The sequence below is a fragment of the Microtus ochrogaster genome, chromosome 6 (assembly GCF_000317375.1).
Source record: "Microtus ochrogaster isolate Prairie Vole_2 chromosome 6, MicOch1.0, whole genome shotgun sequence".
In the NCBI taxonomy this organism is placed as follows: Eukaryota; Metazoa; Chordata; class Mammalia; order Rodentia; family Cricetidae; genus Microtus; species Microtus ochrogaster.
In genome coordinates this window covers 68,465,210-68,492,844 of record NC_022013.1, presented here as the reverse complement: position 1 = coordinate 68,492,844, position 27,635 = coordinate 68,465,210, and the positions used below count along the sequence as shown (strand labels likewise).

Sequence of the window (27,635 nt, the reverse complement as noted above, 5' to 3'; positions counted from 1 at the left end):
TGTCAGGGTTGGGGTGAAGAGGTCCCAGCACCTTTCCCATTGGTGCTGGGAAACAGTGGAAGCTCTTGATGATGACTTCCTGGCAACTTGGTATCTCCTGTGGTTCCCGCCTTCTGGGATATAGTGATAGTATCATTTCAAGACTGTTTCCCTCTCGGGAAGCCCCTTGCCCGGCCTCTCCACCTGTCCTGTGGTGTGGATGTCACCCTCTTAGCATTTTTTTTCACATCCCTCGGAGGATGCACTCATGCCTGATGCACATAGCTGTGCTTATTAGCACATTTCCCTAGGCGTTGTTAGTGGTTAGCGGGAGCGGCAGGGAGTTCTACCAGCCACAAAGTCAACTTTTCGACATCCTTTTTTCCTGCAATCACAGTTCAATTGGGTTGGGTGAGGAGAAGTTGCTTCCTTTTGTCATGCTAGCAAACTGGGGTCCATAGATGCAAAGCCAAGCTGTCCTTTAGAGTTTACAGGAGGTTTCGAAGGGCAGTGACGGTCATTTGTTAAAGAATAACAAGTGTCAGGTTGAAGAAATGACTCAGAGACTAAGAGCACTGTCTGCCCTTCTAGAGGACCCGGGTTTGATTGCCAGCACCCACATAGTAGCTCGCAATTGTCTACAACTCTAGTTTCAGGGGAATCCGACACCTCACACAGATGTATACACAGGTAAAATACCAGTGCACATAATATAAAAATATTGAAAAAGTGACGTGTCTAGTAACACTTGGAAAGGTGAATTAGCCCATCCCTTGTCCTCTATCTAGATACTGACAGCACTGAGATTATGAACATTATTTCCCATCAATGTTGCAAGTCAGACCCACTTTGAAAGTAAATTTTCCATACCGGGCAATGATTCATTGTCCAAGGAGGTCCCTCTACCAAATTGTGTGATTAAGCCATCAACAACACAGTGGACAAAATCCTGACCCACCTATCATTTATTTCAAGCCTTTAGTACCTCACATATTTATGCCCACATAGAAATATATCCATGCTTCAGCTTGTAGTCCCTGACAACACCAAACTGAAGGTACCTTTAATTTATTTTGCATGAATTGTGGGTGTTTGTGTTCAAGCAGAGGCCAGAGGTCAACCTTGATGTCATTCCTCAGGTGCCATCCAACTTGCTTTCTGAAACAAAATCTCTTCATTGGCCTGGAATTTGTTCGTTAGGCTAGGTTAGCTGGCCAGCAAGCCTAAGAAGTACACCTGTATCTATCTCCCCAATGCTGGGATTAATTATAAACTTGAGCCACCAGTCCTCAAGCTCACACTCTGTCTCCCCACCTCCTGCCCCGTTTGTGTGTGTGTGTGTGTGTGTGTGTGTGTGTGTGTGTGTGTGTGTGTGTGTGTGTGTTTGCATATTCTGAAAATCAAACTCAGGCCCTTGTGCTTGTGTGGCAAACACTCTCCCAGCTGAACTATCTCCCCAGCTCCTTTCTGAGATGCCTTTAAGTGACACCTTAAAGAAACATGACATTCAGTTCTATTCTTGGTGAGATTCTGCAGTAGTTGAGCTCAACATAAAGGCACTGTGCTTTATTGCTGTGGGCAGGGGAGAATTACAAAAGTCCTTGCACACCTGACTTGGTGGAAGCCAACTCCCTAGAACTCTGAAGTACTTGGGAGATAAATCCCAGAAGATGGAGAGGGATAGCCACAGAGCAAAGGGATGGTGGGCCAATAGCAAGACTTCTTGACAGAAGAGGCCTTATGCTTCTTCCTTTCTCTCATCACTGGCAGCTTCATCTTCTCACCATCTCTTGTGCGCCTTGCATGTTGTGCCTTTGGGCTCTGCTTTCCTTGCTCATCTGAGGGTTTTAAAATCATCTCCACAAGATGTAAAAGAGAGAGGAGCTTTGTCCAGAGCGGTGAAATTCAGAAGAGTGCCAGCAATCATCAATCCTGAAAAGATTCCCAAGTATAGCTAGCCAACCAGCAACGGGCTCATCAGATGGAGAAGGTGAAATGGTGTCATAAATGGTTTTCCTGTGGATGGGATCAAGTACAAGAATCAACATTTGATTTCTGCTTTCTGGGGCGAATACCCCAGCCTTTGTCTACTTTTGAGCAGATAGCTCATGTTCACAGAGAATCCTGTTATTCTCATTGCACCAGTATTTCAACTATTGACACCTGCTATGTTGAAGCCCACATTAGGCATAATGAGGAGAATAGCTAATTCGTCCATCTTGTCTTGCTTTCTGTACCAGGGTGAGAAGGACTGTAGGCTGGGAGAGGGCTTCTATCAAGAGGCTAGGGAGATGGTTTAAAGCAACACTGTTTGTGCTGGGATCGGAGACATACGGTTCTGCGGTAGCTTCCTTCCAGGCCTGATTTCACAAAATTGCCTGTAATTGGCACTTCCAGTGAGTGTCAGTGCTCTCTGTCTGCAGCTGAGAGCCACTCTGAGGTTAGGTATTCCTTTCCAGCTCTGAAAACATCAAAGCAGCCATATCCAAGCTAATCTTGATAACCACGAGGCCACACATGCTCTGGGCTGCTAAGAGAAACTGGCTCCTGGACAGGAAGATTTGGTCCATGCGCCACCCAGCACTTCCAGAGGATTATGGAAAACCAAGCTGGATTTGTACAAAAATCATGCGGCATAATGATGTTCCCAACCTAGTAAATCCCAGAGAGTGGCCAGATCTCTGAAAGCTGGAAAAGGCTGTCTTCCTAATAGTCCACTTGCTGGCTCCACGGTGTGCGTGAATGCCTGTAATCTCCAGACCTCCACTTTCATTTCCCAGTGTCATGAGATCCGGGCAGCTGCTTCCCACATGATCCTGGAGACCCTGTCTTCGTGGAAACCTCTGAAAGAGCTCGTTTTGAAGCTCCTCTTTAATGGAGTTCTTCCTCTTAGGTTCAGACTTGGCCTTCTAGGAGGTCCCAGCTTGCATGACTCCTGCATTTCAAGGCAGCAAGCAGAACCAGTTTTCTTGCCTAGGATCGCCAAGTGCGGTTAACCTGTAGAAAGGAGCCCATTGGGCTGTGCAGAGAGCAGCTGTGCGAGGATGAGCTCCTGCCTTCCAGTGATTGTTCCCTCCCAAGGTCCTCTTAGAAAGTCCTCTAAAAAGATGTTCAATGGTGATGAAAGGAAAGTCTTAAAGGCCAAAGGCATCTGGATGCAATATAGCTGTCGGCGAGTAGTGTTAGGAGCTAGCTCACTGGTTTTGACCCCCAGAGTGGTGAATGCGAGGGACCGGCTTTTATGGGTATGCAGTCATTCTGCCGAACAGACAGGCTAGTTTGATGTGTACCAAGTCACCTCCTCAAGAACAACAGAGCTGTCCATCAAACATGCCGCTATGCCCCTTTATTGTGAATGGAGACATAGCCTTTATTTTAAAAAGAATAAGAGAAACTGAAATGAAATCATTTTACACCAACTGTGCAAATGTAGACGTTCACCAGTGTCTTCCCACACAGAAGCTGTTGGGCTAGCTCACAGCTGAGATGCCTTTGCCCATCTTCCTCTTATGCTATAGGAAGGAGGCAATGGCTATCATCCTTTTGACCTTAGGATATATAAAGAAAAGGAGATTCTCTTAAATTTTTCATGTTTCATGCTGTTGAATAAAGAAAACACAAATAGCCTATCAAGATCTATCTTTTTGGGAGCTGGAAAGATGGTTCAAAGAACACTGGCTGCTCTTCCAGAGGTCCTGAGTTCAAGTCCCAGTATCCACATAGTGGCCCACAGCCATCTATAATGAGATCTGGTGCCCTCTTCTGGTGTGCAGGTACAGATGCAGGTAGGACACTACACTGTATGAGGAATATAAGTAAATAATTGATCTACATTTTAATTTTTATTGCATTATTTATTTAATTTGTGTGTGCTTGTATGCATGTTTGTGTGTGTGCCATGATATTCATGTGGAGGCCAGCAAACAGCTTGGGAGAGTTGGTTCTTTCCTTTCACAATTTGGGTTTGGGGATCAAACTCAGGTCATCCCCCTGAGCTGAGATAAGGCCTCGATATGTAGCCCATTCTGACTTTGAACTCCAATCCTCCTCCCTCTGTCCTCCAAGAACTAGGATTACAGAAATCTGATCCCACACTTGTCAGTGTAAAGCATTCCTTGGGCACTGCTCTATTGAGAGCCCCGTGGGAGGAGCTAGCGTGTACGTTCCCCACACCTCAGTCCTCCGTGCCGTGGACGAGATGCAGTGAGAGACACACACTACTGGTTCACATCCTTAGCGAGCTAGAGAAACTGTGACCAAGGGAGGATAGAAGGACATCAGGGGCTGAGGGGACGACTTGCCCCTTCCAACATGGGAGAAGGCATAACCAGTAACCGAAAGCAGCCCTTTCTGCATTTTCAGGGGAATCAGATAGAGCTCAGAGTCGGTTGTTGAGTCTAGAAGATGCACTGAAGTGTAAAAATGCTGCTTGCACCAAGCATTAAAGCCAGTCCACCTCCATACAGCACTGCGGGCTTCTAAACAGCTGAACCTTTAGATGTGCCCGCCCGCATCCTTGCTCCTGTTGAAGGTGGAAGACTAGAGACTGAGGCAGAATTTAGAGGCTTTAAATACTCAGTTCTGAGAGTATCCCCCAGCATCCATTATCAGCTGCGGATACATGAGAGATGAAAGTCTTCTATGAAGGCCCTTCCCACCCACCCCAGCCTCTTATATAAATCCAAAACTAAGCCTATAAATCCTCCTCTGCCCCTGTCCAATCCTGTAATCCGAGGACATGCCTGTGACTCACAGAGGTGATGGAAGTTATACCATGTCTTTCTTAGGAAAAGTTGAGATTTTACAGCAACACACTCGGGAATGAGCTTTGTTTCCTATCTGACTACATTTTAACGGGGGAAACTGAGTCTTTATTCTGGGAGTGATGGGGAAAACTGACCCATTCCTTGAAAATATTTACTCAGAATGAGATTTCTAGGTTAATTTATATATAAGGAAGTCACAGAATTAAACTCTTGCTATTTAAATATTGCTCAGCTAGGTGGTAGTGGTGTACACCTTTAATCCCAGCACTCAAGTGGCAAAGGCAGGTGGATCTCTGTGAATTGGAGGCCGGTCTAGTCTACAGCGTGAGTTCCAGGACAGCTAGAGCCACACAGAGAAAACCTGTCTCGAAACAAAACAAAAACAAAAGTAAACAGACAAAAAAACAAAAGCCCAAAAGCTTAGTCTTACCAATTTTTGTTTTTGCGAACCTAAAGTATTTAGCTTTTCTGCATCATGTAAAGATGTTTAGGAGAGAAAAATCTGCAAAAGTTAGTGAGGGAGGGGAAGTGAAATCTTCCATTAAGGGGCAGTGGCAGGCAGAAGAAAGCAACACATGCAGTGACTGGGGAATGAGCTTTGCTGTGATGCGAAAGATTGAGAAGCCATAGGCAACCTACTCCTCTTTTCAGAAAGGAGCGGGGAGGGAACTAGAAGATGAACATCACTGAGGCCACAGCAAGTGGTCTTTTTATCTGAGGGTGGAGCTTCCTGGTCTAGCCCTGACCAGGGAGCATCCTCATGATCAAAAGTGATGTAGATGTCCTTACAGCCTGGCAGCTGCAATTGCCTGCTGAAGAAGGCAGTCCAGTTGATACTCTAGAGTTGGGAGTGGTTTATGAGCCCATCTCTGAGTAGCTAGGGTGTCCACACTCTACTGATGGCCCCACAGAAGTATCTGAACAGCACAAACTGTAGCCTATGGGTAATTAAAAAAGAGGAGGTAGGCATGAAGTTTGAAGGGGTAAGCAGTTGGGAGTGGATCTGGGAAGAGTTAAAGGGAGAAGTGTGGGTGAATATGATTAAAATATATTGTATGAGATTCATGAAATTCTCAAATGATTTATCATCATCATTATAGAAAAGAGATATACAAAGTTGGGGCATGTTCATCATTGGTTTGTTAGGCTCCATACCTTCTGAAGTGCAGATTCTCATGCTTTAGGAATGGGAAGGAGTTTACGGATGTGGTATGGGAGATACAGACAAATCTCAACATCATGAGAAGTACAAATGAATCACGCTGTAATCTCAGCAGGACCCCCTTGGTCTGTCAAAGCCCTAGATATTAGAGTAGTAATACAGTGTCATCCACCTCATGCTGATGTCCCCTGGGGGTCTTGAATACTATCAATGGAATATATGGTCTCACTAGGTAGCAGTCACGCCCAAACTCAGATCGTGAAAACATGGCTAGTGCTCAACTTAGGCATAACGTAAAGTCTAGTGAAATAACCCAGAGTTGATGATGGTGCAATGTTTGGTTTTCCTCACTGTGGGCTCTGAGACTGTATATTTACATCTCTTTCATTTTCAATACTTGAAAGTGGGTGAGAGGTAACTAATCATCATGTTATCTAACCGGCGGGACACCTTTGAGACCATGCCTAGGGAGCCCAGCTGTGCTGGGTTGCTGCAGACAATCTGGGAATTGCTTCTCTGCCCTCCCTATCTTTCCTTATTGAGTGGTGGAATCCTGGAAACCTATGCGCTTACCCACTGGGCTCCTAAAGGAAGAAGTTACATAGCAGAATAAAAGCAAGGAAAGAGCTGCACCATGTCCCAGAACCAGTGCCCTGGAGCTTCATCCCTGTTTTCTTCTAGTAGTTTTACAGTTTTGACTCTGATCTGAGTTAAGTTCTATATGTGGTATAAGTCGGGAGTCTAATTTCACTCTTCTGCATGTAAATATTTCATTTTCCTAATGCCATTGATGGAAGAGACTCTCCCCACTGTGTGTACAGATCTGGGTATCCAATGTCTTAGAGAAGCACTGGTAAAGAGTTGCCTCTCCTTTCTGCTGGTCACTGTGGGTCTGTGAGATTGCCAGTCTTCAGCTGGTTCTGCAGTTAACCGTTGTCTTCTCAGCCCCGTAGAGACCCATCTGTAGGAGCTCCTGGGAACTTGGCCATTAGAAGTCGAAGGATGGCCCAGTCCCTCCTAGTTTGATGGGCTCATTGGACATTTGGTAGCGGCTGCTGACAGATTCTGAAGGATCAGAACTACTTTCATACTGGAAGGGACAAATGAGGCCAAGTCCAATTCTAAGTGCAGAAATGGAACACTTGCCTCTGGCGCCTGTCTTCAGTTGACAACTGCTTCAGAGACATGGTAACACGGGTGCTATTTCTAGAGTATGTGTGCATCTGAGAAATCCTGAATTCTTCCACCTTTCCTTCTCTGGCTGCGTAGGCTTCTGACCACCGTGCACATCCTCAGCCACACTGACCCTTGCTGTGCCCTCGTGGAGTCTCTGCATCCTTCACTCTTTCTTTTCCGTCTTCCTTCCCAGAGTCAAGCTATGAGAATCGTGCGGACGGTGGGCCAGGCCTTTGAAGTCTGCCACAAGCTGAGCCTGCAGCACACCCAGCAGAATGCAGATGGCCAGGAAGATGGGGAGAGTGAGAGGAACAGCGATGGCTCAGGAGACCCAGGTAGGCTCCGTGGCTGCAGAGGGAGAGGACACACTGTGGGCCATGCTGTTAAGTTACTTAAAAACTAATTCTAATAATTCCACGCTTACTTTGATTACATTTTTACTTTTGTTCTCTTTTTGTCTGTTTTAGCTTTGAGATAAGTTCTTGCTTTGTAGCTCAGACTGACCTTGAACTTGGACTTCTCCTACCTTAGCTTCCCGAGTGAGAGATGGTGTTAATATGTCCCAATAACAACTAGTCAGAAACCATATCTACATGATTTCTTCTGCAGAAAAAAAAAGTTCATTAATATGACAGTTTAACCAAGATAAAGTATTTAAGATTAGATAGACATACATATTTAGTTTAAGAAATGGAAGAACATACCATAGTATTGAATGGAAAACCTAAATGTCATAAGCATGAATACTGTGCCTGATATGGCACAAATTTCTATCAGCAAAGGGGACATCCTGGTAACCTGTGGTACTCACATCCAAAAAGCTCATGTGGAAGAGTTTAAATGGTAATCAAAGAAAAATGCAAAAATTCAATTATTTCCATTAGCAGATGAGACATCCTAAAAGTCTTATGAACTAATTATTCACATCAGAGTTAGAAAACAGAGGAGGCAGAGGCAGGAGAATCATGAAGAATTCAAGGCCAACCCATTCTATATATAGCTTGTCTCAAAAACAAATGAAAAAAGTTAAGAAAAAAAATCCCAAAAATAGGGGTGGAGAGATGGCTCAGAGGTTAAGAAAACTGCTCTTCCAGAGGTTCTGAGTTCAATCCCCAAAAACCACACCGTGGCTCACAAACATCTATAATGAGATTTGGTGCCCTCTTCTGGCATGCAGGCAGAACACTCTATACATAATAAATAATTAAATATTTTTAAAAATCACAAAAATAGGTATTATGCTTAAACAGCAGTATTGTCACGTGGCTGGACAGAGAGGCTCCTGGTTTGCATTGGGACAGCACAGTCACGGTCTCTAGGCGTGCAAAAGTTAGTTCCACTCGGCCTTGAGCCTAAGTATCTACTTCTGGAGAATAGCTCGGAGTATGTGCCTCAGGGTCATGACATAATTCAGTGAGCTAATAGATTTTAAAAGGCCAAGTCTGATGCTTGGCACACAGAAAGCCCTAGATACATACATGTTAGCTATAGATGCATACATGTTAGCTACTGTTACTTGAGCACAGATGTGTGAAAATTTTTTAAAGAAGGGCAGAAAGTTTCTAGGAAAAGTGAGTAACAAAGGATTCACACTCTGTATTTAAATAAAAATCCACGTAGATGCGACCAGGGAGAGCTGTGCTGTTGTGAACCACTCAAAGCAGGAGGCCAGAGCCCTAGTCAGGCACATGCACCAATATGGTGCAGATCCCTGGGGAGAATAACATGAAAATACCCGCAGAACTCAAAATTCTACATATCAGTTGACTCCTAAATCATGCTCGTAGTATCTCTAGGACTGCATTCTAAAGATAGAGCATACATGTGAAACAGTTAACCTTCTGCATGGTTACATAAGTGAGGAATCAGTTATAAAGCCAAAGGATTATAAAAGACAGTTTCGTTTCTTTTCTCTTTTTGAGGCAGAGTCTCGCTCTGTAGCCATGACTGTCCTGGTCTCACTCCATAGACCAAGCTGGCCTTAAACTTAGAGAGATCGGTCTGCCTCTGCCGCTGCCTCTGCTTCTTGATTAAAGGTGTGCACCATTGTGCCTAGCTATGAAGTCACTTTTAAATATAAATAGTAGACTATTGCTCAATGATTAAGAAGAATCCTCAGTTATCTGTGAACTGATATAATTCCATCTTAAGACATTTTGTCCATTTTGTAAAAATCAAGTTCTAGAACTGTGGTTATGCTTCCTAGAGATCACATTTTATTGTAAGTACATAGGGATACTCATGCATACACATGTGGTATACATGTATGTACATGTGTGTGCACTTGCAAGTTTGCCATGCATAGAATCTTCACAGCCTGATTCACCAGAAAGTGGCAACATAGATCATTCTGTGAAAAGGAGCTAGGTGGCTGAGGTGGCAAGAAGATTTACCCCCACTGTACTGATAACTTTTCTACCCTGGACACATGTTAGTCATAAATTAGGAAAACATGACATTTCATCTAGAGCCCTGTTTCTCTGTGACCACAGAGGACCATCATGCTTCTTTCTTGGCTCTCTCATTTGTGCCAACTGATGGTGGCCTCTGGCTAATGCAAGCATCACAGTAACCTTCCCTAATAATAACCATCACTAGATGGAGCCTTGTATTTTCCCTTGTGCACCTGACCAATTGTGGTTTATAACAGGCCATGGTCGTGAAAGCACTGTATAGGCTGGCTGAGCCATATCCCCAGCCTCTGGTAACACCACTTTGCCAATGGCTTGCTATCTTGCTGGTAGAGAGTGGCAGCCGAAATCTCAAGAGATTTCAAGCCCATGCTCACACTGGCAGCTGGTACACACACACACACACACACACAGAGAGAGAGAGAAAGAGAGAGAGAGAGAGAGGAGAGAGAAATTTCGAACCAGAAAGCAGAGGACACTGATCTAGTGAAACTGCTTAATCCTAGAGTGAAAGAGACAACCATTGTCATCGCAGAAGTCCTCTCTGAGGAGGTTACTGTAATTCCTAAGTAGTTAATTGGATCTGTCCCTCAGCCTCTGGTCATGGAGGTCAGGATGTCTTGGGCTGACCCATTGACAAGAACTGCCAGTGCCCTTTCTTACAGGCAACACTAAGAAGTAGGTCTTATTTTCCTGCAATCGGAACAGCGCTGTCCTTCCACCTACAGCCCCTGCAGCCATCTGCTGGGGGAGATGACAGACTTCCTGTCATGCTAAGGAGGAGACTCTGGGGAATCCTTGGAGTTCCCAGGAGGGATCACTTCCTGTTCTTTGCTTTCAGTCTCATTTCCCCCAGGTACTCCAAACTCCTTCCTTTTCTGCTCTGGGTAGCTCGTGTACCTTATAGCCATTGTTGGTGCATTGCCTTCTGCTTCCTGCAGAGTTCCTCCTCATTCTGTGCTCTTGTTTTCTCCTCTGGGGGGCCTGATTCCTAGCTCCCATTCTCTTCCCTTCCCCTTTCAGAAACTCAGAATACATTGTTTTCTGCTGTGTGCCTGTGAGTGTTCTCTGCACTCCTGGAGGATTCCACTGACATTAACATCCAGCCCTCTGAGTACCAGGCAGAGGATGCCTGCCCTCTGTCTTCAATGGGCTGTGAACCTTGGGAGCATAGGGACCTCCTAGCACAATAAATACTTGTTGAATAAACTGACAAACAGTCAATAAGTGTGGCCAAGGGACAGCGTGTGTATTAATCACTGTCAACAATCATCTATAAAGTGCTTATTCCATGCTAAGATGAGCTTGAAGATTGAGAAGAGATTCCAACCAGAGTGACTTTTAAGCCACCTCTTTGATGAGGAATGATGACACCTCGGCTGGGGGAGTTAATACAACTGAGGTGGTAAACGCAAAGTGAATTCAGAAGGCTGAACGGTGGATTGCCAGGAAGGCAGTGGTGGAGACGGTGGCTCCTGAAGAGTCCGGCATAGTTACTCTCTTCTCGCTGTAGTATAAAAGTCAGCACCCACCTTCCAGTCATACTAGGCACCACTAACCCTCTGTTCTGTTACCTCTCTTTATGGAGCCCTGTCTAGTAAAGAACTTGCTATGTAGACCAGGCTGGCTTCACGCTCACAGAGATCTACCTGCCTCTGCCTCCTGAGTGCTAGGGTTAGAGACATGCACCAGCACACCTGGCCTTTTCTGTTACCTTTTTAGAGACAATTTTCTTAATTTGCATTAATATACATGAAGTGTCATCTGCTTGACATTCTTATCTACCTTATAGAATGTAATTATATAATTGGCCTTGCACAGGTAGTGTCAAGCCCAGTGTGCTGGTAAGTTTGTATCATCTTGACATAAACTAGAGTCACCTGGACAGAGATAACTTCCATTGAGGAATTACCTAGATCAGATTGTCATGTAGGGCATTTTCATGATTAATGATTGATGTGGGAAGATCCAGCCCACTGTGGCAGTGCCATTCCTGGGCAGGTCCTCTTTGGTTGCATAAGAAAACTGGTTGAACAAGCCAGTAAGTAGCACTCCTCCATGGTTTCTGTTGCTGCTTCTGCTTGAGTTCCTGCCTTGGCTTCTCTCAGTGATAGACTGTGATGGAGATGCATAAGCCAAGCCAGCCCTGTCCTCCCCAAATTGCTTTTGGTCATGACGTTTAGCACAGCGATCGAAAGCAAACTAATTCGCCCAGCATGCTTGCTTTGAGGTTTAAGATGGCAAAGACACATTAGTTGTATCTTTTCAAAACCAATCAAGCTCGAGTTGGCACACTCTATCATACTGGCATCCCTGGGGGAGAGGGAGGGAGGCACCTGCTGGCAAAGGTGAGGTTATGCAGTAAGGTGAGGGAGGAAGACATATCGTGTGTGCGTGCGTGTGTGTGTGTGTGTGTGTGTGTGTGTGTGTTGTGTGGCTTCTCCTGCAGAGACAGGAACAAATGTTCATTCAGCCCACAGAGCCCTGATGGTAAAGAATGATTACACCCAAGTCTAGCTTGGGAAACCAGTGAGTTTACTGGGGTTCCTCCAGGACCATGGGTGATTTAAAGGAAGCTGCATCAAGAACACCACCCCTGAGGAGTCTTCTCTCCCCGGCTATTAAACTTGGCTAGAAATAGCTACACAGAAATCTCTTTCCTCCTTCCCATCTCTATCTGTGTTTGTATTTAATGGGTGGTTCATTTTAAGTAATTGTTTCACGTGCCTGGTAAATCAGTAATGTGCTGTTGGAGACCTGGGGAAGGTTGAATTTGAGTCTGAAAGCCACCTGCTGCTGTCATTCCCTGTTCTTCGTGGGAGATTCGTCTTTGTTCTGTTTGAACCTCCATCTGATCAGATCAGTCTGCCCACAGACGGGCATCCACTTGACACAAGGTCTATTGCTTTAAATATTGATTGCAATTTAAAAAGTAACTCCACAGCAAGCTCTAGAATAATCTTTGGCAGATGCCTGGGTTCTGTGGTGGCTGGCTCTTTAGTACAGACTATTGGCCGCTATGGAAGTGAGAAAGTCATGCCAAGAGGTCACTGGAGCTGCAGGCTTGCTACACAAGGCAGTCAGACTTTCATCCTGACCCTACCCTTGCCCACTCAGTGATCTCCAGCAAACCATGTGTTGGGTACCAGTTCTCCTCTGAGGCGCTGAGAGAACGCAGGTGAATGAACCCAGGACGGGGTTTATTGTAAGCTCTTGGTGCTAGCCGTGTAGCTAGGGTTCTGCATATGGAACATATGCACAAGGGAATGGATGGGGGGATGCTCAAAAGGTCTGTAATTCACAGCAGGTATGAGCTGAGTGGTTGATCTGGCTTTCCTGTGGCCATGAGACTGCGTATCTGAGTGTCAGCAGTCAGTGCCCTTTGGATCTGGAGGTGGAACCCTTTCTTCTTCAGGAAGCCTGCTCACTGCCTTCTCCTGATCGCTTCCTTTATGCCTCCCACTCAACTTCTTAGTGTGTGTAAACTGCTGGCAACCTGTTTTTTCTTTTCGCATCTGCTCTCCTGAGAAGGATTTTCCTATGAAGGTCCAGAGGAAAACCGATGGTTTCCTGTGGGGATCTGGCTTCTGTGTTGGGGAGCTTTTCATTGAATGCAGTGTTTATCTTTCCAGAGGAGACCCGCCTGTGATGGGATGGCAGGCCCTTCATTGTACAGAGGAAACTTATTTACACTTGGAAATTGAAAAGGGCAAGTGCTGGAAGCTGTTCTGGCTTCTTTGATGTCAGCACTTTCTCTTCTGGGATTCAGCGGGGGTTTTTATGTTGCTTCTCACTTACACGCCTTCCAGTGCCTCCTCTCTCCTTCCCTGCTCTGTGCCTGTCTTTCTTGCCTCCCTCATTCTTCTCCTCTTCCCTGTACTATGGGGGAGGTATACCTTTTATATCTTTTGGCAACAGCTGCCTCTGGCCACCCCCAAGGCTCAGAGCAAGGTGGGACCACTGCTCAAATCTTTATTGCCTGTTTGTGCAGTTTACCCTCTCTCAGACTCTCCCTGGGGAGGGCTTCCCGGGAGAGATCTATTTCCTTGGAGGTTTGCCTTCTCCCACGTAGCAACTGTCCAGCATGTACATAGACTGGGAAGCCTTTGGAAGGACTTTATTCAAATAAAACCTGCTAGCGGCCAGCAAAAGAGCGCAGCAGGTAAAGGTGTTTGCTGCCAAGACTGACAGCCTGAATCTGATCCCTGGAACCCACACTGCAGGAGAGAAGCGATTCAGGTCATCTGTCTTCTGACCTCCACAGGTGCGCCGTGGCACATACTCACCCATACACGGACATACAAGTGCATAAATAAACGCAATACAAACAAGGAAATAAAAAGCTGGATCAGCTAGGAGGAAAACCTAGCATCCTGTTGACTTCTAAATATTGAGCTCGCTCCCTTACGTGGTCAGGTTTATCTGCATAGAAAGGACTTAGAGCCACTGGCTCTGCAAAGCGGACACGGGCCTGACACCTGGTTGTCTGGGCTAGCTCCAATGTTAGGGAATCAGCACTCTGTGTACCCCGCTACCACCACCCAACTCTATTTTCCAGCTGCTGTTTGGTCTCTGAAAGCTGTTAGGAAATTGTATTTGAAGAAATCGTGGTGAACATAGAGGAGCATGGTGGCACATGCCTGTAATCCCAGCGCTCAGGAGGCAGAGACAGGAAGATAGGCATAGGTTTGGGGCTGGCCTTGTGAACTATTCTGAGCTATAAAGTAAAGTCCCCCTCCCCATCTTGAAACACCGAAACAGAACATAGTGACAAACCTAATCCCAAATATAGGGTAAGGAAATATTCTCTGTGGAACTCTTGAGAGTAAGTGCCAGGTTGGGAAATGGAGGCCTGAGCTGAGAGGAAGTTAGAGATGACAGCGCCCTTTCTTCTAGCGTCTCTACACCTTGCTGTTCGAAATGTTCCAGGTTGTGGAGATGCTGCACCCAGTTTGAGCAAACATGTGTTTGTTTCTGAACTTTACGATGATGTAAGACTAAAAGTATCATATGGGGTTGAAAAGGTGTGTTTGTGTACTTGAACAAAAGGACGTGTAAAATGTCAGAGGAAGCCCATGGCACGCCTGGGCTTGACTAACGGAGGACTAACAAAATAAAGCGAAAATACTGTTCCTTATGCCATGGTTTCCTGCCCTGTTGTCTCTGCAGGCCGCCAGCTTCCTGGAGCCGAGAGGGCCTCCACAGCTACGGCTGAAGAAACTGACATCGATGCTGTGGAGGTTCCACTCCCTGGGAATGACATTCTCAAGTTCAGTCGTGGGGTGACGGACCTGGATGCTGTAGGGAAGGAAGGAGACATAGACTCTACGGTAGGTGATCCTCTGAGCAAGCGGTGTGCCTTATGGCTCCCCTGGCTGCAGCTTCAGAAGTGAGGCGCCCTGTCACCCAGTGGCAGCGCTAGAGCATATTTTGTCGCCTTTCCCAGAGGTCCCTGCCTTTCCGCAGGTTCAGCATCCACAGGCCAGCACCCATGTGAGGGTGCTATGGAGCTTGTGTCTGAAGCTTATTGCCCGCCTGGGGGATCCTGTCAATGTTCTGTCCCTTTCTCCATACACAACAGCGTCTTGTGATATTTGTGCAGAGCCCACCCAACAGACCCGTGTGATGCAGATAATCACATGACTTAGAAAAAAAAAACAGTCTGTTTGAGCCCTCTCGCCTTGTCTAGCAGTTGTGTGCCTTTAAAACTTCTGTGTAACAGCTCTATTGAGTCTGGAAACTGGCCCACAGCATGTTAGAAACTGAGACCACATTAAGGGGGGCCTCATCACCCCAGCCTGGCATTCCATGGGTAGGACAACTAAGGCGTAGGGAGCTTCTGATACGATCCATGAGACAAGCCCCGTAAGCCCCAAGACTAAATTCAAACTTAGAGGCAACTAAGCTAAGGAAAATAAAAACTGAAAGGGAAGTTCCCAACCCTTGGGTTCCCAGGAAGCTCTCTGGCACTCTATCCTCCAACTCAGATTAGTCCAGTTCATGAGGAAACACCTGTGTACTTTGGCGGGCAGTGCCAAAGTTTTCTCTGCTGCCCCATGACCTCACTACTAGGGGCAATAGGCATTTGTCCCTAGGTGCCTTCTTCCTGCATATCTGAAGATCAGCAGAGCCACTGGAAACAAAACCTACCTCCCTGGCTTTCAACTCTGACTTACTGGAGCCATTTGTGCAAAAGTGTCCATCAGGAGAAAGAGTTTGCAGCTGTGATTACCTAGCTAACAGAAGTCCCTCTGGGTCATGTGATGTCCAAATGTTCTTCCTTCACTGTGAGACGAGATGGGAGAGGATGGAGCATCTGACCCCAGAATAGGAAGCAAAGGATAGCGTGGGGAAGAGCTGAGACCGTCTCTCTCTTGTTGCCATAGTAACGTGATAGGAAGCTGTGTACACAAACATAGATTCTAAAGCTAGAAACCCCAATTCAGAAAGGTATATTATTGGAAATGAGGGGTTAAAAAGAAAAAACATTTTGCCAGCTGCCCGTCTTCTACCCTATTAGCAAATGATGTTCCCAAGGTATGGAGATAGAATTTTCTGGCTCTGTGGTCCAAGCCCAGGTGTGCCAGTATTTTCTCCCTGGAGCTATTCCTGTCCTTCAAGATGTGGCATCTCTAGCACATGGGTTTCATTCTGCCCATGTACCCATCGCGACCATTCCAGTGAGAGGAAGCTGGCCCTCGGAGGTGGCTTCTGCCTATGAGCCATGTTCTGTCTTTTCTCTTCAGGTCTCACCCAGTCCTCAGGAACCCATGCTGACAGCCTCACCCCGCATGCTGCTCCCTTCTGCTTCCTCGAAGCCACCAGGCTTGGGCGCAGGGACGCCCCTGTCTACTCACCACCAGATGCAGCTCCTCCAGCAGCTCCTCCAGCAGCAGCAGCAGCAGACGCAAGTGGCTGTGGCCCAGGTTCTCCTCAGCCTCCTCCCTTCTTCACAGGCTCCACTCTCATGGGCTTGACGCGCCTTCCCTAGCAAGGGGCTCAGGGCAGGTTTACAACCTAGGGAGCTCTAAGGAATTGCTCATGCTATTGGATCATTGCTTGTTGGGGTTCTAGGAGGTGACAGGGGAGGGGGACAGGTGGGGGCTATGGTTAAAATGGAAAAACACATCGGTTCCCCCGTGTATCCCTCGCTCTGAGTTAGGCTTGGCTGGCTTGGCTGAACGTTGTTGGATGATGATTTGAATGTATCAAGGAAAAAGACGTACGCAGTCCCACCCTCCCTTCCCTACCTTATGTCCTCATGTTTGGGGTGGGAAGGGATGCCTTTGGAGTTAGGACAGGGGTGACAACTCTTAAAACAGCTCCAAGTGTAAATCTGTGACCAGCATCCTTGCACAGACTGCTGCTCAGGCATCCCAACCCTCTTGACCGGAACAGGTCCTCAAGCCTCCATTAGTGACCTACTTATTCCAGACAGCATTTGATTAGGAATTCATTATAATAGCAATGAACTTGTGGGAATTCAGCTAGATGATCTGAGCCATTTGAGAAATGGCTACCTTTTAGCATCTGGATGGAGTTTGTGCCCTGGAGTCTGGTTGGATCGTTGCTGCTTTGGGGAGAGGATTGAGCTGATTGCCCTTGCTGCTTTCAGCAGGAATCCCTTCTGTTTGGTTTCCATTGGAGGTCGTTGTCATCCATACTTCCTTGGAGTTTGGTAGTTTGAGCCTTCTCTCGATGATGGGCAGGTCAGGGAATGGTGAAGACATATGTATCTGTTCCGTGTAAAAGCTGAAGTATGAAGCCAGAGCCAGGCAGGATTAGGCCTTAGGTGGGTAGATAAAGGTAGTCAGGAGGATGGGATGGGATGGTTGGAGAGTTGTCTGTGAAAGGCTACTGTGTGCACCAGTGTTCTAGATCGGATAGGCTTGACTAGGTGCTGAGATTTTCCGTGTTCAGTACAGGAAATAGGCTCCTCCAGGGAGAATTTACTGATCCTTCTGTGCGACCTGCTTCCTCTTCCGCTGACTCCTGGATGAAGTAAATCCCCCAGAAGAGTGATTCCTCCGTCTGCTAAGGCTTGGCCTGAAAGAGCCCTCTTGTCATCCAGCCTTCACTGACTGTCCCTGAGGCTGGTGCCTTGTGGGTCACTTTGACTCCACATTTCAGGAGAGCGGAACCAGTGGGACGATGCTCCAAGTAGCAGACAGAGTCTTGGAGGCGGCATGGGGGTGGGAGATCTGACTTGAAATCAAAGGCTATGCCATGCTGGCGGGAGGATTTGCAGGTGTTCCCAAATCAGTGACAGAGAAAAGGGAATGTCATTAATGACTTCTTATATTTGGAGGTGGGGAAAAACATTCTTTGTCAAACGAAAGAATCCATCTCTGGCTAATGACAGCATGGCAGTCTGAGACTCTCCTCCTCAGTGTGGGGGTTGACAGCAACACAAAGCCTGTGCATCTCAGCCCCGGCCCATCCCAAGGCTCAGCATTTCCCCAAGTTTCCCACTGAATGCGGATCCATTCTCCGAACGATTCTCTTTCAGCATATCAATTCCCAAGTAATTATTATTTACCCAAGAGTAGGTCTGATGCATATTCATGCTGTCTTATTAGCAAAGGGCATCTGAATTTGAAGTCTCAGCTAAGTGCTAGAGAGAAATCAGTTGCAAGTGTCACATCTACACGCGGCGTTGTGGCAGTGGAAGGAAAGAAGCACTCAGCCTGCACTCAGTCAGATGCACAACTTGTCACAGGTCAGCCTCCATCAGGGCCAAACCTAAGAGTGGCTTTCTGGCATAGCAAGTCTCTGTCTCAACAACACCTCCCTGCCCTGCCCTATTCTAATTGCCTCTCCCCTAGAAGGCGTTGGATCTAAGGAAAGGGAACCATGTAGTGTTCCAGATCTGTTTCGTGAGCCTCTCTCTAAGTTCTAGGCGATTCACCAGGTTGGCCAGTCCAAGCCTCTCATTTGCTCAGAATCTATTGGGTGTAGCTGGCAAGTGAGCTGCTGGACCCTCGGCTCAAGCAGTAATACGACAAAAGGCTGCCATAGGGCAGTGACGACTTTGAGCGTAGACTTCGGAACTTTCCGTCGAACTCGACTTAAGGTCATCTGATGGCTTCTTGAGCATAGCCCTCTAACCTGTCCCTGTCATTGTCCTTAAGTCACTCTCTGGCCACCTGCCTTCCATCTTCATCTTATATCTACTGCCAGGGACACAGGAGGGTACAGCTGTACTCTTAGCTGGCCCTTGTCCCCCGTCTTGCAGGTGGGTTCAGTCTTAAACCAGCCTCTTCAAGCTCCGTTCCTCTGTAGGATTTGATCAAAGGACTTTCTGTCATTGTCCCCATCTATGGGTCTAATCAGTTATGTATGGCATGCAAGCAGGCTGATGACAGGGCATCCTGGCATCTACCATGGGCCTGCAATGGACCAGCTGCAATACCCCTGGTTCTTCCGCAGGACCGATTAGTTCCCTAGGGGGATGTCAACTTTCTCTTGTCCTGTCAGCCAGCTGCTGGCACGCAGCAAGGTGTCTCATTGAACCACTCTGGTGGTCCCCAGAACTCAGCAGTTGTAACAGTCATCTTAGTGTTTGGGGTGAGAACGTTTCCCTTTCTCTGAGCTCCCAAACCCTCCTGTATTACTTCTTAGTCTAAAATCTAAGGGTAAAGCCCCAATTTCTTGCAAATAATGTGTGCTCTTAAAGCCGCTTACTGCATTCTTTATGGCCCCCACTGCAGTGGCTGTTTGCCTTCGGGACCATAGTTCGTTCTTTTTGATGTTGTCGTGACTTTTTCTAAGATCTCAAGCCCTCTTCCAGCCTCACCTCAATTCCTTCAGTGCTGATCTTGATCAGGCCTTCTTTGGCCTTAAACACGTATGAGCAAAATGGTATTAACCAACTCCAAAGGGTTTCCAGGTCATTCTGCAGTGCGTAAATAGCGAATTACCCTAGTCCCTCTGAGACTCTCCCAGCCCAGCATGAGGCTCGCCTGGCTGCATTAGCTTCCGCTTTTACCTGGACCAGAAGTTCAAGGGTGTGGATGAAAAACAGAGCCACACCTTGAATCGTACCTGGGATGTAGTTGGTGCCTGCATAGCTGCATGCTGGGCCTGCCTGGCTCCAGGACTGTGGCTGATTGATAGCAGTTAAGTGGGCCAGACATGTTTACAGTTTGCCAAGCCCTAGCCTAGCTCTTGGGAAAATGGTAGTGAAGCTCATTGTTGCTATTTAAAGACCTCCTCTGCCTGTTGCCACTTCTGCTTATTTAGGAACAAGTAATTTGTTATTTATGCTTTGTGATATTGTGTGTTGTGGTTAGTAGAGAAACAGCGCTGAAAACTGCACCCCCACCCTGGCCCACCACGTAGCATTCTTCCTTGTGGCTTCTCCCAGTCCCCAGTCTTGCCCAAGTCCCTGGCCTAATGCATGCTGAGACAGCGCTGCCTGCCTCTGCTTTATCTGGTATAGGGAATTGGGGGGTGGGGAGGGATTGCTCTGGTTATCCCCGCTGCCATTTCCATGTGCCTGCCACTCCCTAACTTCAGCCTGGCCCTGCCCCCACTTCTGATGGAGGAGCTGGAGTCCAGGCAAGTAGGCTGGAGAGTGAGTGGGGCGATGGTCTGAGGTGGCCGGGTGGGTTGAGGGTGAGTGCCAGACTTTGGGGAAGTGGTACAGGGCTGGAGGGGCCAGGGTTGGTGTTATACGTGTTGTTCTGGGATTGGGATGCAGAGCTGGATGCCAACACAAAGTGTGGCTCTAAATACCACAGTGCTGTGTTTGTGCCTCTGGCTTAGTCTGAATGGAATAGTCCATACTCAACGTGCCATGGCTCTGGAGAGGAGATATTCCACAGTTACCTTTTCAGAAAGGACTGTGGTCAGCTGTGTGGGAAATGTTCAATTCTTTGTAAGAAAAGTGTCGAAAGATAAATGTCCGCCACTCATGGGCATTGGGGGTAGGAGTGGTACCTTCTTCTCCTATCCTCCTTGAGAAACAGAGCCCAAGCCAAGGGTGAAGCTAACACTAGCTCATTTTAGTAGTCCCGTCCGAGTTTAAGGAGCTCTAAGCCGCGCTGTCCTCACTTGGCCTGGTTTGGGTGCTGCAGGCAGAGGTCTGAGCCTCATGCTTGATTCCACTTTGGATGACTGCAGACGCAGGAGGCTCGTTAGTGCTGGCTTGGGCAGTGACAGCGGTGCGTTGTTTCTGTGCTCGTGGGGCTTAAAAACACCCGAAATGATGCCGCTCTGAGCTGGTAGAGGTAAAATTCTTATGTAATCCGGAACAAGAGGCACTCGCTCTCTGGGGTGTTTGCTCATGGCACTTAATGTCAATGGGTTTTACCAGAAGCATAGTATTCAAGGGTCGTCTCTTGGGTGTTGATGGCACTCCACCTTTGGAACTTGGACACCTGCCAGAGAGGCTTCCAACACTCCCCTAACTTCTGCAAGAAGGAACCTCTTTTTTTGTTCTCCCTCCCAATTCTCAGATGTCACCATGGGATCTGAGGACTTTTTAAAGTGCCCTCCAGTGTTTATGACTGTCTGAATGCAGAATCGGCCATCTCAGCCCCTAGCTAGCCCTCTCCCGTGACAGATGGGGCAAATGAAGCCCAGGGAAAAGTAGGTTGTCTCAGGAGTCAGCGAAGACGCCAGCACCCCAGCTGCTAGTCTCATGCTTGCTTCCTAATGGTCTATTCTGTTGGGATGCTGGTACCTGAGGGTGTAGCAGGTGTATAGCCTATAACAGATGCTAATTAGTGGTGTTCAGGGCTCTGTGCTCTCTGTTTATCCACTGAAATGCCACCTTCCATATTTCTGTCTTATATTTCTGTTTGATTCCAAAGTAAGTAGAAAGTGAAAGATCTAGTAAGTAGATTGCATAGATGGTAGGGTCCTTTCCCTGATGCTCTTATTTCATGTAAGTAACAGTACTAACAGCTAGAGTTTTGAGCTTGCCTGTCCTGTGGGGGTGCAGGTTGGGGCTTCCCATAGCCATTTTCCTGTTTCTTAGATTAGACTCCTGGGTGAAATTTCTCCGTGCCTCTATTTCCCAGAAAGCTGCAGGTTTCATAGCCACCCTCCATCAGAACCCCAGGCTCCAGTGTTGAGAATCTCTCCCGGGAATCTGAAACAGCAAAGGATCATCCTGATGAAAACAGGAGTTCTGTCCTTGACAGTCCTATAAATGGCCAGATTTTCTTTAGATTCATTAAGCCTCATCTCCCCGGGGAGGATGAGCCCAACCTTGAGGATCCACTAATGGGAAGCATTGGCGAATCTCATTGGTGCCCTTGCTCAGTTCAAAGCAGAGCCAGCTGTGAGGCCAGGCCTTCGGAACGGGGCAGAGAGGGAAGCACCCGCTGCACCTGAGTACAGTCATCTTAGTACTGTGTCCCGAGAAAGCAGATGCGGAGGCCTGTAGATGCCTTGATCAGCCTCAGCAACATGAGGATTTCTAGAGAATGCTGCTTTTCAGAAAAGGGGAGAGAGAACAGTGGAGGCTTCCCCTCTTCCACCCCACATCCCACCCACCCAGGTTCTTTGTCAACACCATGGTTCGTCTCCAAGAAAACCATCTTTCCTATGCGCTGACTCAGTTCCAAGTGACCAAGCTCATTCATTCCCTTTCTCGAGAGCCTTCGAAAATCCTTCCGATCCCCTTCCTAAGTACAAGAACCATGTATACGTGAACCCCGGCCTTCTGACTATTTTCTTGAAGCTAGTGTCCTTGAAGCTATATGCCCCATCTCTCCCCAGTGATCTCACCTCTATTCAAGGGTTACACTCCAGGGATGAGCATGTGAACACCACAGGCCTAGAGACTATTGAGTGTGCCGTGGCTGACCCCGTACCACAAGAAGGAGATGAAGAGATGAAGTGTCCGCTGTGAACACCAACCTTGGCTTTATATGGCTGTCAGAAGAGCACTACTGTTAGTCACTCAACAAACATTAAACCCCTTCCAAGAAAGAATCGGGGATTCTATGGGTGTCCATTGAGAATAAGAAAAGAATTGAAAGATGAAGAAGCTGGTACCCAGATATGAGAAGCCAAGCTTTATTACAACCAGCTCACTAACAGCAATGGAGTTCTACTTCCTGTGTCTTGTTGCACTGATGTTCAGGAAAGTAGAAGGAAAGATTATGGGCTGGGGTGAGGCGTCACATGGTGATAGTCTGGTCAATATATAAGCTTTTATATTTTATTTTTTTAATTGATTTTAAGACAGGGTCTTGCTAGCTATCCCTGACTTGCCTGTAAGTTGCTATGTAGACTGGACTATCCTCAAAATTCTCCTGTTTCTGTTTCCCAGATGTTAGGATTACAACATGTACCCCACCATACCGGGCTGCTTTTGTTTTTTTAAAAGATATGGGTAACGCTGGGTGTGATGTCACATACCTACAATCCTAGTACCAAGGAGGCAGAAATACAAGAGCGTGACTGCAAGTTCAAGGCCAGCCAGGTCAATACAGCCAGCTCCAGGCCACCTAGGGCCATATAGCAAGACCTTGTCTCAAAACAAACAAATCAAAGTTAAAAAAATGTGCTGTGTGGGGCCTATGTAAGTTCTTAAAACAGGAATGGAGGGCAGTTTATCTTCACAGACACTGCAGGAAGTGAGAATGTCCTTCCTACATTTTGCACTTGACATGGGGCTCAGAGTGGTGCCTGAAGTATAGAGAGAAGTCCACAGGGCTGGGGACCTATATTCTCTTGGCCACTTTTCCAACAGTACAATTCTAGGTCCCCAGTTTTTTCCATACAGGGTTTCTTCATCTGGAATTGAATGTGGAAAGGGGCATCTCCATCCATTAGCAACTGTCATTTGTAGTAATGCCCCTCTCTTTTTCTTCGTCCCTCCTTCTCTTTGTCTTTCTGCCTTTCACTCTCTGCAGGTTCACTTGCTGAAGGATCAGTTGGCTGCTGAGGCTGCGGCACGGCTGGAAGCCCAGGCGCGAGTGCACCAGCTCCTGCTGCAGAACAAAGACATGCTCCAGCATATCTCTCTGCTGGTCAAGCAAGTGCAGGAGCTGGAGCTGAAGCTGTCAGGACAGAATGCCAGTAAGCTGGGGTCCCATCCAGCCTCGCTCTTTATAAAATAAGTTATTTCCACGATCCGGGGGATGTTTGCTCAGAGCTTTGATGGCGCCCTTATAGTTCAATAGAACGCAGGCTTCATTGTTACTAGTCTGCACATTTCATAAATTATAGAATTACAGGGCCAGAGTCCATATTGGCTGCCTTCTATCCACTACCCAGACTTGACCTTGAAGGTCCCTAGGAGACACTAGTACATATCTGTCCACTCTCCTTATAGAAAACTCGGTCATTTTATATTCCAAGAAAGCCCATTTCTTTCTCAGAGAGATTTTCCCAATGAAAATATACTGAGCCCATATGGGGTATCATGTTGTGAACTCGGTGGGTTCCCCCAATCTCTTTAGTAGCTGGTTCTCTGCACTATGTAGATGTCCACTTAATTGATAAGGCGGCTGAGTAAATGTGGTCGTAACTAGAGTCTGTGCATAGCCCCTGGTCTGAGATGCTTTGCCATCTGTATACCAGACTCCTCCAAGCTGAACTGGGAAGCAATAGGCAGTCTAGATCCTGGCCTTTGTCATAAACTTGCCTTTGAGTGGGTTCTAGGCATGCATGAAGCCTGTGTTGACTGTGTGCTGGCAAATACCTACCAATCAGCTATTACACAAAGAACTGTGACCGAATTTTTTAATGTGTAAGTTCCTTTATTCTCTGTAGTAGTAAATGCCATCCTGACCATTGCACAATTGAGGAAACACACTCAAGAGAGGTTTAACAAGTAGCTCACACAATTAGCCTACAGTGAGTGGAGCCTTAGTCACACTTAGGACTTCACTGCAAATCTGATGTTTTTCTGGCTCTATCATTGGTTTCCTAATAGCTATCTATCTAATAGCTATTTCCTAATAGCTCATAGCTATCTCATAAGTCCAGCCCATAGGGACTTCTCATCAGTGGTCAGAGAAAGGGCTGGGGGTCTAAAATGTGTGTAACCCACTCTGGTGTCCAGATTCTCTTGCAAGGTTCCACTATTACCCCGTACTTGAAATGTGGATGGGTTGGTACCTTTTCCCCATCACAAATCCAATATGTGGCATTCAGCATCCTCCCCAACTCTCTGAAAGCTGTCCCCAGCCCCACCCCACCCAGAAGCCAGGTGCATCTGATGTTTGCAAGGGTGGAAGAGACAAAGTGCTGGGTTAAGCTGTAAAATCTCTCAGGGTTGCTGCCGAGTCAGTCAAAGGACCCTTTCAGGGACTGTAATGGCCAGAACCAAGCCTTTCCCAGCCACAAGGGTTAATAAGTAAGCTCCCGTTTGAAGCCTTGCCTAATACTGCCTCTCCTTGTCCCTTGTCTCCCTTCAGTGGGCTCCCAGGACAGCTTGCTGGAGATCACCTTCCGCTCAGGTGCCCTGCCTGTGCTCTGTGAACCCACCACCCCTAAGCCAGAAGACCTACACTCGCCGCTGCTCGGTGCTGGCTTGGCTGACTTTGCCCACCCAGCGGGCAGTCCCTTAGGTAGGCGTGACTGTTTGGTGAAGCTGGAGTGCTTTCGTTTCCTCCCATCTGAGGATACCCGGCCGATGGCGCAGGGTGAGCCGCTCCTGGGTGGCCTGGAGCTCATCAAGTTCCGAGAGTCAGGCATCGCCTCAGAGTATGAGTCCAACACGGACGAAAGCGAGGAGCGTGACTCATGGTCCCAGGAGGAGCTGCCACGCCTGCTCAATGTCCTACAGCGGCAGGAGTTAGGTGACAGTTTGGATGATGAGATCGCCGTGTAGGTGCAGGGCAAGGAGTTGGCGGAGGTGGCAGCATGATGCCAAGGGGGTCAAGTCTGCCTGTTCCGTGGCAGGGGATGCCCAGGGAAGGCGTGAGAATAACACCCATGGCGGAGAGTGTGGGGCTTCGGAAGAGAGTCAGGATTTTGCTTTGGAAGGTAAATCGGGGAAGAAATTGGATTCCCAGAGACAGGAATCAGCGCCTGCATAATGCTAACGACTGAAGGGGTGGAAGCAGGGCTTCCCAGAACCTAGGGCCTTGGGACAAGGTCCGTCTTCAGAACCACAGTTCCGGAAGGCCTGCTGCTACCCCTATTATTGAGTCAGGTTCTACTCAGTCTCCCCGGTGACGCTCACACTCTCCTGTCTCTGTGGTGTGGACCAGAACGGGAAGCCATTGGTACCTTCTTGGGTACTTTGTTTTTGGATATCAGGATGCTACAAGTTGCCTAACCCTCCCTTGAGCTATAAGAGAATTCCCTCCCCAGGCCCTGGCTGAGACCATGGAGGCTGGATGCCCTGGGCTCCTGGGAAAGGGAGGCTATGCCTGAGTCTGGAGTTGAGGGTAGTCACAAGTCAGAGTGGTTAACTAGGAGTTTTCTCTAGCTGGGTGTTGGCTGTTGCCTCTGAGGAAGCTGGGAGTTTTAAGACAGTTCAGGACCCTGCTGGGAGAGCCCAGGGGGAGGATAGCTCATTGCTGCTGCAGCTCACTTAGGTCTGATTCTTCAGTTTGGAAACCCTGCCCCAACCCATTTTCTGCTTGCAGCCCAGCTCATATACATAAGGCCAAGAACTACCCTAACACTCCTTTGTGACAGTGATATGCCTTTGCGCAAGTCTCCGAGCCCAGAGCCCTCTTGCCTTACCTCTGTACCTGTCTCCTCCACTGGGCTGAAGTGGTTAGTAATGTGCGGGGGGAGGGGGGGAGGGGGACGGGGACAGATACAAGCTAATGGCTGAGATTATCTACCCTTCAGAATCACTGCCACTTAGATCAGGGACCACAGACATGGCACTCCAGCTCATCTCTCTGCGAGTGTGTGCCTTGAGCACAGGTGTTAGAAGTGCAGCTTTAATCTCTCACCATCTAGGCCCTGCCTAGGGGTCTCCACTCAGTAATGGGCTGGCTTTGCTCATGAGAAACCTGCCCCCCATAAGACCTTAACTGATTCATAGATTTTCCAACTCCTGAAAAGATAGCGGAGACATGTTCAAAGTCATATGATTGGCAGTGGGAGGTGAGGGGTGGGAGTAGGAGAGTAGGGTTGAGGAGGGGGGTCGTTCATTTTCATCCTGGACAAGCGTAGGCTGAACTGCAGTGTTATCAGACCGACCGCTAATAAGGATGGAGTTGCCCAAATGGAGTTCTTCAGCCCCAGCTTTGCTTTGAAAGTATCTGAATGCAAGCATGGCCCTTTCTTACAGCTACAGTGAAGTTTCTTTTAAACTAAACAGTCAAGTTAAAGGAAATTGGCATAGGTTTACATTATTACTCCCGAGTGTATTAGGGTGTGTATGTGTGTGTGTGGGTGTGTGTGTGTGTGTATAAGGGAAGCAAGGTCATGCTTTTGAACTTGAGACGTGACTAGAAAGAGCTCCAGAGTGTTGGGATGAACAATAGCATTGTTTCCTTTTCCCACCCTGCATTTAGTTGAAGAGGTAAAATTCTGTTGATTTTCTAATTAACCGTTGGAAGGAGGTCCAGATACACAAGGAAGGAAGGATTTGAGATGTGAGGTTCCCAAAACTGCAGGAGCAGCTGGCAGGAATCAAGTTTGGCTGAGCCTCTGTCTAACTTACTCAATCCCAACCCAGGATCCCTTGAGTCCTAGGACCTTTGGATCCAAGCTTTGGTATACCTGAGAGAGCGGGAGGGTGTTGTGTTTCCTCAAGGGCCACCCTGTGAGCAGAGGCCAAGGATGAAATCGGGGACCAATGGAGGTGCACGGACTGCGAGTGGATGGGGCTAGACGAGAGTGAAGAAGTGCATGGGGAAGACGATGGTTGTTTAAAAGCTTGTGAAAGGAAGAAGTAGAAGAATTGGAGAGACTGAACGGGTGGATGCTGACTTGAGACTCATGGGAGACTTTTGCCCTTGGTTTCTGCCTTCTTTACCCTCCCCTTTCCCTGATTATGACCTTCTCTGGAGAATTCATTCATGTGCTGGTACCCTCCCTGGTAAGAACTAAACCTGTACACACTTGCTATGTGGAAATGGGACACAAAGAGTGGACCTAGTGGTTTTGTGGGGTCACCAGCCACCAGCCCTCCATGGAGGCCAATGGACAGGACAGGCAAGGCTGCAGACCTGATCTCCCCACAGCATCCTCCGCCTTCCTTGCTTCTTG

At 47.5% G+C, this 27,635-nt stretch overlaps 1 protein-coding gene across 4 annotated transcripts in view; it reads left to right on the top strand.

Annotated features, from left to right (window-relative positions):
• The window catches only part of Nos1ap (nitric oxide synthase 1 adaptor protein), a 276,554-nt gene that overhangs the window by 234,766 nt on the left and 14,153 nt on the right, over window positions 1-27,635 (top strand). For 3 of the 4 annotated variants that reach the window (XM_005348779.3, XM_026779963.1, XM_026779964.1), the window contains exons 6-10: window positions 7,277-7,418; window positions 14,664-14,824; window positions 16,241-16,420; window positions 23,366-23,531; window positions 24,875-25,027. In XM_005348779.3, the coding sequence (XP_005348836.2) occupies window positions 7,277-7,418; window positions 14,664-14,824; window positions 16,241-16,420; window positions 23,366-23,531; window positions 24,875-25,027 (802 nt within the window). Of the gene's footprint in view, window positions 1-7,276; window positions 7,419-14,663; window positions 14,825-16,240; window positions 16,421-23,365; window positions 23,532-24,874; window positions 26,218-27,635 lie in introns of those variants that run through there. The other variant, XM_026779965.1, reaches the window with a different exon arrangement.